Source organism: Peromyscus eremicus, chromosome 22 (genome assembly GCF_949786415.1).
Source record: "Peromyscus eremicus chromosome 22, PerEre_H2_v1, whole genome shotgun sequence".
NCBI classification, from domain to species: Eukaryota; Metazoa; Chordata; class Mammalia; order Rodentia; family Cricetidae; genus Peromyscus; species Peromyscus eremicus.
In genome coordinates this window covers 3,849,715-3,862,564 of record NC_081437.1, presented here as the reverse complement: position 1 = coordinate 3,862,564, position 12,850 = coordinate 3,849,715, and the positions used below count along the sequence as shown (strand labels likewise).

General features: G+C 41.4%; 1 protein-coding gene across 1 annotated transcript in view; it reads right to left on the bottom strand.

Moving 5' to 3' along the window:
* The window catches only part of LOC131897733 (neurexin-1), a 164,952-nt gene that overhangs the window by 138,920 nt on the left and 13,182 nt on the right, over window positions 1–12,850 (bottom strand). The window contains exons 2-4 of the mRNA XM_059248723.1: window positions 11,694–11,995; window positions 9,578–9,601; window positions 8,376–8,537 (exon numbers count right to left, since the gene is read on the bottom strand). Coding sequence (XP_059104706.1) covers window positions 8,376–8,537; window positions 9,578–9,601; window positions 11,694–11,995 — 488 coding nt within the window. The remainder of the gene's footprint in view (window positions 1–8,375; window positions 8,538–9,577; window positions 9,602–11,693; window positions 11,996–12,850) is intronic.

Genomic DNA, 12,850 nt, shown 5'->3' with positions numbered 1-12,850 from the left:
CACCACCACCACCACCACCACCACCACCACCACCACCACCACCATCACCAACCACCACCACCACCATCACCACCAGTATCACCCCTACTACCACCAACAACAACACAATCACCAACAACCACCACTATCACCACCTGTAGGGCCCTGGTCTCCTCCCATATTGAGTAAAGCCGTTGCCTGCTTGCCGACCTTGACCAGATGTCCTCCCTATTCTAATTCCCTGCCGGTATCCACCCTCCTGTATGCTTTAGGGAAGTTCCTTGTTTGTGTATCCTGCATATTGGGCGTTAACAGCTTAGATGCAAGAATGTAGAACATTCAGTAGCAAACTTCTGCCCTCCGGGGATCCGCCATTGTGCTGTAAGCCTGTATTTAAGGTTTCCTCCCTCTTTCAATAAACGGCATTCGGCTGGCACCCGGCTTACAGCCGTGGCGAATGACTCGCTGTTTCTTGTCTCTATTTTTTATCCGCAGCCCCTCGCTCGGACATGGTGAACGGGTGACAGTAACGCGGGCGTTACCGTTACAACCACCATGAATACCACCACTACCATCACCACCATCACCATCATTTTTCTTCTTAATATTTCATCAGCACCACCCCGATTATGTAGTTGGACAAAGACAGTAAGTCAGATAGATCACTTTATCACTTTCTTTTGAACTCTTCGCTGGTTTCCCTGGGCACTTTCAATGACAGCTGCTGCTGTATTTCAGGGATGACTTGTCTTGCCTCAGTTATGGAGCCTGTTTTCTAACTTGGCTCTGCTGGCTCTGCATACAGATTCCTGGCTGTCTTTGTCAATGTGTTGTCAATCCCCAGCACAGAGCCTGGCACATAGTAGATATTGACTGAAACTGAACTGGTTCCCGCAAGATGGCTCAGCAGGTAAAGGGTGTTTTCTGCTATTGCTTAAGACTTGAGTTCAAGCCAACAGACTCATAAAGTGGAAGGACAGAACTGACTCCTGTAAGTTGTCCTCTGGCTACCACAAATGTTCCAGGTCACATACACACTAAATGTATGAATGTAAATTTAAAAACAGGTAATTGGATCCATGCATGTGAATACCGCTCTTTTAGCAAAAGGGCCAATTTAAACGGGACACACTGCTCAGTGGGAGTGGAAGTCAACGGTCAATAGTCAGTGTTAGCTACTATTCATTCCTGCTTTCTGCTGGGCTGAAAAATGTCATAGTCTATAAAATGTATCAAGTCCTTATAATTAAAATGTCACTGAGCCCCCTACCAGACCATGTTATGCTAGCTTGGTATTTGAAAGCACTACAATTCATTATGCCAACTGCTGATACAGTTCCAGGCTATGGGGCATCTGCCGAAAATGATGGGAAATAAAAATCTGTGGCTCCCTAGAAGGGAGTTGCTGTGTTCAAAAAGCTGCATTCCAGGCGAGAACTCACCAGATGCTTTGTGGACTAAAGGATTGAGTTCCAGTTCCTTGGGGACCTGAGCAGATGGGACTCCCTGAGTCCAATCTCAAAGAGGAGGGTCTATGGCAGGATGCCTGGTTTCTGCCCCAATTGTTTTCCCCCTGTCCCCCAAGGCTACAATGCACAGAAGTTAACTCACTCTTTTTTTTTGTTTTGTTTTGTTTTGTTTTGTTTTTCGAGACAGGGTTTCTCTGTGTAGCTTTGCGCCTCTCCTGGAACTCACTTGTTAGCCCAGGCTGGCCTCGAACTCACAGAGATCCGCCTGGCTCTGCCTCCCGAGTGCTGGGATTAAAGGCGTGTGCCACCACCGCCCGGCAGTTAACTCACTCTTAAGCAACATTCTAGCACTAAGCTTCATGGAAGTCTAGACAGCACATCCCAATGTGTTTCTGTGCATTCCTCTTAGTATGCTTGGCTACTCAGTACAGAGAAGTATACAACTTTATTAGCTCATGTAAACCCTGAGATGAGGAAGGGCATGTGGCTACCAGAGTAGGAAAGAGTACTACTGTTGGTGCTCACACTTAGGTCTCCCTTCTCCAAACGCCTGCAAATCTAGGCAACCCTTTGCTTTCTTCCCTATAAAGATTCATATGGCTCTTATTTCATCTAATGTCAACTTTATAAAAACTCTGGGACGGAAAGAAAAGAAGTAAGGGACCCACTGTATTATGGAAAGAACAAAGAATTGCAGCTAAGGGCAAGGAGCCTGTGGTTGGAGCCTAGGGTTTGGGGTTATTCAGCTATTCAGTGACTGGTTTCTGTCACTGTGTCTTCCTCAGTCTGATAGGGACAGCATTAGTATATAACTACTGTCATGTTCGGAGTGGTACCACTGCATACAAGAAGCATAAAAAAAGTGTATTTTTCTGTTTGATTTCATATGGAAATATCAATGCTAAAGAAAAATATCAGAAACTTATTTTTCTCTTATAAATTGCTGATGTGTCGAGAATAATAAATCAGATGATTGTACTCAATTTCATTATTTTGAAAGTAAATTATAGTTTTATGTGTCCCTGTGCCTTCGTGAGATATTATAGGTAGTATATGAAAGAGACATTTAAGCTCTTGTTACATGACTGTCTTTGCTGGCTCCCTTACTCCTCATCTGTAACTGTGGCAAATCAGATGGTACATAAGAATTTGTAAAATTCTTTTATATTTCTACAAACATTTGCTTAAACTCTATAATAAAAAACATTAAATGAAAGTGATTAAAATTAGGTGGAGGAAACTTAGTTTTACATCTGTAAAAATGGGACAGGCTAATTCAGTTACCCTGTGAGCTAAACTGTCTGGGTCAGTAAACCAAGACTTGGTTCTTGGAAAGCAGCCCAATGTCACTAGAGAATTGTCATTATCTCCAGATAGACTGGAGCATGGGGGAATTTAGCCGGGAATTATACAACAGTTATTGTAAGAAGGCATCTGATCCACGAACTCCCTCCTTCCAGCTGAACCACCAAAATCACATCCTGTGAACATCTGATCTAGCCTGGAATCACGTAATATGGAAAAGAATCTGTAGCTATGATGACGATCAGTATATAAGCCAGGCCAAGCATGAGTATCCGTTAAGCTTCCTCTATATTTTCCTCTAAGCAATTAATCTTGCATGCATTAGTAACACTTATCTTAAAATAGTTCATTTAACACATATTATCCAAATCAACAGAATATTAACATAAATCATATGATAACAGAGTACACAGAAATCTTTGATATGTGTAAGAAACTTCTAGGAAAAAGTAGAGAAGTCTAAAGCAACTCTTCCCTGCAGAGTCAATGAAGAACATGTGAGGGCCGGTCTAAATGGACTGTAAAATACTCCCAGCCCATATTCGGACAAGTGCAGGAACAGAGAAGTGTGCTTGTAAAGGTGGGAGCTGCCGAGACTCATGTCCTGTGGCTGACAGACATCAATAAACATCCCCTTATCCTCCAAGTGCCTGCCACTGCAATTTCTCCAACAGGTCATAAAAAGGACCTTCTTTCAGAATAGGAAAACTAACTCAAAATGCAAAACCTGTAGTGGATTTTTGTTCCTATATATAGTGGTATCCATCTCAGTGCAGGATGTCTACCAGAAGGAGGGACTTAGGTCAGCTGGGTTGATGACAGACAGGAATAAGCCTTCACAATTTTAGAGCATCCTCCGTTGTCCAAAAGAAGGAAGAAGTAAGGGACCTCTTCATAAAGGAAACACTTCTCAGCAGCTGCTGAGGGTGGTGCTGTGTGAGAATAAGGGTGTGGTCTCTGCATTCCTCAGAAGGGACCCTCCCCCACCCTGTGCACTCAGGAATCCAGGAGTCGGCCATTTTCTTTTTTCACAGTGAGGGAAAATTCTTTTTTATAAGACGGGTATTTCCTGACCCTCACCCACCTTCGAGCTTCCTGCAGATTTCTAGCGAGGAAAATCTCTATGTGTAATTAAAGGCTGAGCTGACCTAATTAGGTTGATGAAATTTTCAGTAGGGATTTAATCCCCTCTAGCATTTCACTCAATTTTTTTCCTCTCAAGAATCTTTCCTCAGGCTCATTCCAAGCCGTTCTTAGAGGCAGCATTTTAAATTACCTCACACAGGCACAGTCTCCACGGCAGCAACTGATTAGAAAACCTGCAGCAGGCACATATGTCTGAGAACACACTCCAGATAAAGCATTCTAAGGTGTTTATTCGTGCACACAATCATTTTCCCCTTCCTTACTTTCCTTTCCTAACCAGCAAGCCGTGCTAAACAATGTCCACTCGGCAGGAGGGAAGCAGGTGTTTCAGAGTGTTTTGTGAATACAATGAAATTAAGAAGTACAAAATGCAGGAGTTAAGGACAGACAGGATTAATGGGAGAAGCACTGCTCTCTCTGCTGGGTCCCTTACTCTCCAAGTCCTCGTGGTCAGAACATTGAGTAAAACAGGTATTGGTGAGATTTTCACCAATCTTCAGTAGTTGAAAAGCTGCCTCTAATGAGTACTTTAGGACAAAACTGTAGCACTTGTTTCCAAGAAAATTATTTTCAAGTGCTCAATGATAAGTGGGTGGGGCTGAAGCTTCTTCAAATAGACCCCAAGCATCTCATTCAGATGCCAAGACTTCTTTTTTCAGGGTTCTCAATCTTTCTCCGATTTGTACCTATTTGTTACTCAAACACACTTCAATAGAAAAAATAAGTGTAAAATTATAAAACATTCTTAGGAAATATATTTCAGCTTTTAAATGATGCTTCCAAAAGATGCAAAGAATATAAACAAGCATTCCTGCCAAAGAAGAAATTGGAGTGTTTTCGCTAGAATAAGACTTTAAAGTATATTTCTCAAGGCCTATATCTAGTCTTACAAGAGTGATCTCGGTAGAATGGTAACTCAATATTTACATCCTCCCTTTGCCTTTTCTAAGACTTTAAAAGCCTGTGAAAGCCGTTTTCTCCAATGACTTTTTGAATTATTTGTGACTAAGTTTAACTGTTACAAAAGAAAGGACTTTCTCTGTTGGCTGTTCAAGATCTCATTTTCAACAGATTAGTGCTCTACACATTGTTATTTTATTTTGAAATGTGATGGTCACTTTAACAAAATGAACTTTCTTTTTGTGGCCCAGTGGCTGAAAGTGCTCTTAGGTCTCATTTACCATTATAAATGTCACAGAAGAATTAAGATATCACTAAGGACAAATTAAACTATAAATTGCTTCTATATGTTGAGAAAATTATTTTTCACTTTAATTTTTAAAGAATGAGGGTATAAACTAGTAAATGTAGCTGGTCATCTCTAGGTTTATGGTAATTGGCATGGATCACAATGAGGCCATCATCATCCAGGCAGACAGGTTATCTGTCTGAACACTGGGTGCTGATCCTGTGTTCTCCTTCACTGCTCCCCAGCACCGCCTCCTCTATATCTGCTTCTCTACTTTCAAAGCAATCAGACTTAGAGAATGATTGTCAGGATGATTCCTACTCCAGAGTGTCCTCTGTGGCTTCAGACTAGGTGCCCTTAGATCCTCCTACAGGAGTGACTAACAAAGGGGTATGATGTACTGGATTGGAAATAAAAATATAATAAGCCAATAAATGAAGTTGTAATTAAGGAATTAGGAATGGAATATGCTATAGGCTAAGAACTCTAAGCCAGGGTTTAGGAAAACAAACAAGAGAATGAATATTAGCATATTCCTCTCTATTCACAAACTCTACAAAGCTGACCTTCCCATAGAAAGGTGATTTAGCTCAAAAATCCATGGTGTCTTTTCACTATTTCCTTTCAGAAACAGGAAGAGCAGGCTATTATAAAAGACGATCCAAATGTAGGTAGAAGCTATGAATGAACCATCAAAGAGCCCCCCAATGGAGTAGTTTTATTTTATAAACTGATTGTATCTGTAATTTTCCAACCCCTCCATCTTGGGAGGAAACAAGTGAAACACCTCACACAAGACTGCAAAACCTCATAGCACTTACTCCAAACAAATTCCCCAGGCTATGGAAAGCAGAAAGGTGGGTGGGGCCCACCCTACATGTAGGAAGGATTTGTGTGTAAAATCTACAGAAAGGGGAGCGAGAATGAACCCACTTTTCTGCACTCACTGGCTTCTAGCTAAGGGATACTTGAAAGACCATGTGGCTTTATTTTTTACATTTTTTTTTCTTTCTGTCATATTCTTTGTGATTGAACTGTTAACACACAAAGACGAATGCTGAGCTATATCAGTGTATGGCATTTAAACAGTAGAGATGTTGGTCTGACGCACACTTAATTTGAAACCATTATTTCTGGAGAAGGGAGTTCACTGCAGCTTCACATACACAACAATGTGCTTGCTCACCGGAGAACTGGCAGAATGTCACAGGTCTCAGAGGAACCCAGTATCTCAGACACCCTCATTTTCCACAGGATGCCCAAAGATGCTCTTCAGCTAGATTTACATTCCTGCTAAAAGTCCTTGAACTCTGGACCTTTTTCCTGTTTAACCCAAGTATCACGCTTTATAGATAAAGCTTGGCCTGTGGGCTGACCACATAGTGGAGATGAACACCTGGTGTGAGTACTTAGAAACGACCAGAAAAGGGTTTTAGGAGTCTCCCTGTGAAGTCAAAGTATGCAATGACTCTGACTTTCCCGGATCTGAACTACTTTATCCATCTCCTGCCTGTCCAAATCATGTGAATCCAGGTCACAGGTTTGCCTTCCATGTCTTCCTTGGCCACTGGAGCTCACACTCAGCTCAGCCTGTTTCCAACTCAAATGAGCACATTGGCCATACATTCTGATACTGCATTATACATTTCTAAACCTCGATTCTGCTTTTAATGAAATTGAGAGCTTGTCTGTACAATCTTCAGTGTCAGTGACCTATACTTCTAGGACATGGTGAACTATGGTGATTACCAGCACAGAGGACTAGGAAATCGGGCTTCAGTTTTTAATACCTAAGTGTTGTGGTTCTTCCTGCAAGCAACTTACCTGTTCTGAGCCTCAGTTTCTTTGTTTGAGAAACAAAGATAGTGAATCACTACCTATATTGTGAGGATCACTGGACAGCTTCGGGACAGTGCTAAACACAAAGGACTTTGAAAATGATAATACTGTTTTTATCATAATGATAATTATTATTTTGTTAGTTTGTTATTGCCTATGGAGCTTAACGCAGATTTTCTTAGGGCATATTTTCTATCTTCAGAGAGTAATATTCATTCTCTGAGAGGCAATGTCTCTCACCCTGAAGTATGGATCCATTCTGCCCTTGAAAGTTGCAAGACTTGTTATACTATAGCAGTTCTGAATCCCCCTTGGGGGCTATTTTTCTCTGTCTCTGTCTCAGTCTGTCTGTCTGTCCGTCTGTCTGTCTGTCTCTGTCTCTCTGTCTCTCTCATACACACACACACACACACACACACACACACACACACACACACACACACAGAAACAGCTGCGGCAATTTGAAGGCATGTAATGATGACTTAGCACAAAGTAGTGACTTTTTCAATGTTGAGTGAAAAATAAATATAAAATAAAAATAATACAATCAAGTTTACAGGATTACATTTTCTTTACAACAAAACAAACTACAGCATTGCTTGTTAGTAGCGATTGTTGTGCCTAAATAACTAGCAAGTTCATAATTACTCCAATTTAGATTGTAAAAGTCTACATTGTCTCATTACCACCATGCAACAAGGGGAGAACTTTATGCTCCAATATCCACAAAACAAAATTTATGGTGACTGAATAGATTTAAAAAAAAAATCTAGCTCATATAGAATATAAAATTGAAATTCAAGGCCCTTCTGGTCTTTCCCCACAAATTGCAATCTTATAAAAATTTACAGCAGACACTGACAGCTGAGAATGGAGGACGAAATTGCTCTCCTCAGCTCTGGTTTTCCTCAGGTAAATATCATGTCCACTTACCAGATCACAAAAGACACAGCTCTCCCACCTTCAGGACACGGTTAAAATGTAGCAACAGAGCTGTTTCATTGTGCAGCCTCATTTTCGTTTTAGGTTTTGGCTTCACTATATGTGTCTTCCCCTTCCCTTTTAGCTTTTTTTTTTTTTCTTTCTCTCTTTTTCCCCTTTAACTCTCAAAAAGCCTCCACAGTACGGACAATACCCCAGAGAGTTAGCTGGAAACAATTAGCCCTTAGTACAGCTTTAGATCCAAATCTCTTTCTGTTTGACGCCCTCTTACAGCAGACATACCAAGCTCTCCAGGAAAAGACCCACTGTGGGAAGCAGAGCTCAGTTCCCCAGCATGGAGTGTGAGCTGCCTTTACCCCCCATTCTGCATAAACAACACAAGGCTGAAGTGTTTAAGGTTGTGCCATTCCCTCTGGGAACATCAGATCTTCCTGAAGGAGCCCTCAGTCCGGATCTGCAAAGATGAGATCGTGAGTTAAGGATGATTCCATGCTGTTGATAGTTACCTCTTTGAGACAGCCCATGAAGTTGTTGCTGACTGGGGACCCTGGCAGGTCGGCGGTGCTGGGACTGCCTCCAACATAGAAAAAGTCATCAGACCCCAGCATGGTATAGTCTTCCTGCGTGTAGCCCGTTGTGGTAAGAATCCCATCCACTGATATGGTCACCTAGATAACAAAGCACAGGGAAAGGACACGCTATACTCAGACCTAGATGCTACAGTCCTGGGGTATGCCTGTTTGTGTTTTGTTTATTTTAGTTTTTGTTTTGCTTTTTTGTTTTGTTTTGTTTTGCTTTTTTTTTTTTCTGTTTGTTTGGTTTTCAGTTTTAGCCCTATGGCGGAACCCATTTTCATGTCTGTTTGAGGTTTATTCTTGGATTCTATTCAGCTGGCCCTGAGAGTTCTAAACTAGTTAGAGAGTTAACTGATCATTGAACTAGTGTCAGCATCATCCCTGCTGCAACTCAAAAGTTATTTAGCAGACACAAAAATGGTGTTAGTAAAATGCCTCCTAGGTTAGTTTGGCTGGTGTACGTATTAGTAAAGTTTAGTCGTCTGTTATTCACTAATCACAACGTGCACCTTGTTAACGGAAAAGGCGCAAGCTATGTCCAGCAACGGCACTGTTTGCACTACTGAGCAGCAGTTGTTGAGCATGCAAGTGCCTGAGGCATGCTGAGGGAAAAGGAGGCGGCAAAACAACCAGGGGAGCAGCACTGGCGATGCGCATGCAGGAGGTACAGACCGTTCAGAAAGGAAAGGAAAGAAGACGGGGAGAACCAAAGGAGAAAGATAACTGCTTAGTGATGACGGAAAGATGAGTGGGTGTGGCATCTCCAACATTCCCAAACCAAGTTTCCATGCCATGCATCATGAATGGTTAGAGACTGGCTGAGCCTGCGGTCACTCGGGCCAGCCACCATTTTTCTTATCTCGTGTTAACCACAGCTGGATGCAAAAAAACGTTCGAAACGTTAACGATGCCCCTACAGGTGAGTTCGAAAACAGAAGTTGACAGGAACAGGTAAAAAATAAGAAAGTCAACAACAGATGAAAAGAAGGAGGTCAAGGTAAGCAGAAGAGTACCAACCGCAGTTCCTCTTTTGTTAATGATGTCTACAGTTAAAAGAAAGAAAGAAAACACACGGCAAACCCAAAATAAGAAACAATTAGAATGATATCTACCGAACAATGTAGTTTGTTTACCATAGCGTGTCCAATGCCTGAGTGCTTTGTGGAGAAGGGGGGAGAAAGGAAATTAAAAACTGTGAACAGAATAACGATCGTTACTTAAAAAATATGATGGTCTCTACCATGTTAGTACAATTTTTTGATTCAGGTAACGGTTAGTAGAATGAAACATTCCATGAATGACATGTTAGTTATTAAGCATGTTAGTAACATAGAAAAAGGGCAAAAAAATTTTACAAGAAAAAAGCAGACTAACAAATAGGCCTCCCACAGAGGAGATAGTCTTTTCCTGCCCTTGTTCATCTCTTGCCACTAGACAGAAACAGACACAAGGCAATGTTCCTTTTGTCTTCCTGAGGACAACTGAGAGCCATTGTAAACATCTACAAGGGATTCCTTTAAAGGCCTGAAGCCTATTAGCTGGCCATTGTCACCCTAGCCCATCATAGTCCCCCCTCCACACCCACACCCAGCCCCAGCCAATTAGTAGGAATCAGTTGGCATTGCCCTGCTACTCAATTTTACAGCACACAAGGACTCCTCCTCAACTCCAAAACTTCCTTCGGTCATATTGATGGACTTTAGGGTCACAGTATACTGCAATGAAACAGAGCAAAGATCCTGACACACGCAATGAGTAGAATGGACTTGTTTGTAATCTGCCTGCCACACATGCACCCTGGCTGCGGAATGTCTGTTTTCTTGGAGCTACGCATTCTCAACTGGCTTTGTAACCTGAGCAAAGGCAAATCTAGAAAGTGGGCTCCTCCAGACCCACCCTTCCTTCTGTGCTCATCTCAAATGAGCCTCCAGTCTCTTGGTGAGTATGTGAGAGAAAAAAAGAAAAAAAAAAAAAGAAAACGGAAAACCAAAGAGACAGACTAACAGGAAACCAACCCATGCTATGCTGACTATGGGTAGCCCTCCCCCAGAGCAGTGGGAAGCACGTGGCTCCTCCCGTGTCCATGGGCATCTGAAAGGCCTCGGAGACTCTCAGAATCGTTAAGTTTTGCTTGTCTGCCTCAATTATACTAAATCTCTGCTCCTAAGCTCCTTTTTTGCTTCTCTAGCTCAGATAGCTGAAGCCTTTCAGAAGCGGGAAGGAAAAGGTTAGTTAACAGCTCAGAAAAGAGAGGGCCGTTTTTAGTAAAGGAAAACCAGAGACAATCGGTCATTCTGCAACTGTTCAGAGAAACAACAAATACGTTAAGGATGTTAGTTTGAGATTAGCATTTACCATTCAAAAAAATTAGTCACTGTCAACACTTTAGAAATGATACATTATAATATAAAATTTCAGATAATCAAAACTCACAATGATAAAAATATAAGAACAATCTAGTCTGCTTTTGGCATATACTGTAATATGTCTCATTAAAAACATACAGTATATATAGACCCATAGATTCTGTAAAGTGTGGGTATTTTTCTCATATATAGACTTGTGTAAGAATTTACAAATAAATATATATATATATATATAGAGAGAGAGATTCTAATAGAAGTGGGCACCTAGAGGATGAAGTGACCTTTGTAGTTTAAGTCAAAGTATCTTTGCTAAAACAAAAACATCTTCATAAACAAAAACTTCAGAATATAGGTTACACCCAAGATTTAACTTTTCCCCTCAGGGACATTTTATTTTCCCATTTTGGGGTGGGAAGAGGAGGGAGTAGGGATTGATAAAAATCTCAAGTGACAAAAAAAAAAAAAATTCTTTTTTAAACCACAAAAAAGGAACTGTGATTTAATGACCCAAATGTGCATGCTTCAAAATGACCTCTATGAAAACTATAATTTTAAATTAAACAAACAAAAAAATCAAAACTACAACAAAATCACACACATTACAGGAAGGGCAGGTCGCAGGGATCTCCTCGCAGCCCTCTGGAATCTAATCACATATCACTGTATTAAAATAGCCTTTGGCCCCCCAGAACTTTCTAGATATGCCCCTGCTCAAGTATGGCAGGAAGATTCGTCTCAGAAGAAAAAGCTAATCTGTGAGCACCTCTGGGCCCTGTTTCGTGTGGTTGGGATTCTCAAGCACCACACACACAGCTGTAGGTACCACAGGCACAGCTGTAGCAAGAAACAAAGGCAGTTACTGGCGTATCCACTGCATTGTTACCTGACGCAGATTCCTGGTGACTTTCACATCATGCCAGGCATTATCATTAAACTTTCCATTCACAGGCTCCACGAGCGCTTCAAAGGCCCCTGATCCCAAATTAATGACCAGAGAGACAGCTCCATTTTTCAAGGCGAGATTGACATAATCAGCCGATTTCCCTGTGTGAAGCATGAGTCCATTCCTCTGAAGAGTTTTAAAGGACAGGGTTATTTCGTCACTGCTGCTTTGAATGGGGTTTTGTGACAGGTCGTAGCAGAAGTATTCAGATCCCTTGAAGGTGGCAATGTACTCTTCTTTTCCTAGAAGAAAACAGACACACAGGCCAAAGTCAGTCAGTGCACAACACATCAGCAGACCTTAATAAATGTAACAGCTAATGAACTCTACTTAACAAACATTCAGGACAAATGCCCCTCAAAGACTCAGATGGTGCTGTAGGTGGCAGTATACTTTCAATAAACCACTTCAGGTATTGGGTCATCAACTACAGTAGCTAAAAGTGACATTCTTGAAAATTCAATTAATTTTTAAGTATCACTGTAAGAGCTCTGATCAGACAAGGCAGCTCTGTGTTATCTTTAGGGCATGAATCAGGTACCCTGAATGCATATTGGATGAGTCCTGTCTGCTGATAACAATGGACTCCAATGTCGGCCACATTTGTACCATCCAACTGAGGAATTAGTTTTCAGGAAGATATTTATATTCAAAGATCTTTCTCAATGAAGATCCAAGCATTTTCATCACTGAAAGACCATGCAACTTTTTTTTTTTTTTCAGTAAGGGGTAAAGAAGGAATTTGATCTGGGAATAAACCAATCTCCTATTGAGTATGTATGTACTCCCTCCCTCATGGAGGGGGTAGTTATAAAAAGTCTGCTGCAGTCAGCTGGATGGTTAGCTCATTCCCTGGTTTCACCGAGCAGATGGTAGGGCTGGCTGCTATGAAACTGGTAAGAGATCCAGAACAACATCATAGGGGCAGCATGCAAATGAAGTCTCAACATTCTGTCCATAGCTCAGTCTTTAGTATATTTAGAAGTTACAATGTGGGTCCCACCACATGCCAGACAGATCAAACAGAAATGTGGCCATTTGGGAAGAACAGTCTTCTCCCAGCAGCAAAGTAAGGCAATGGAAGGAAGATATAAATC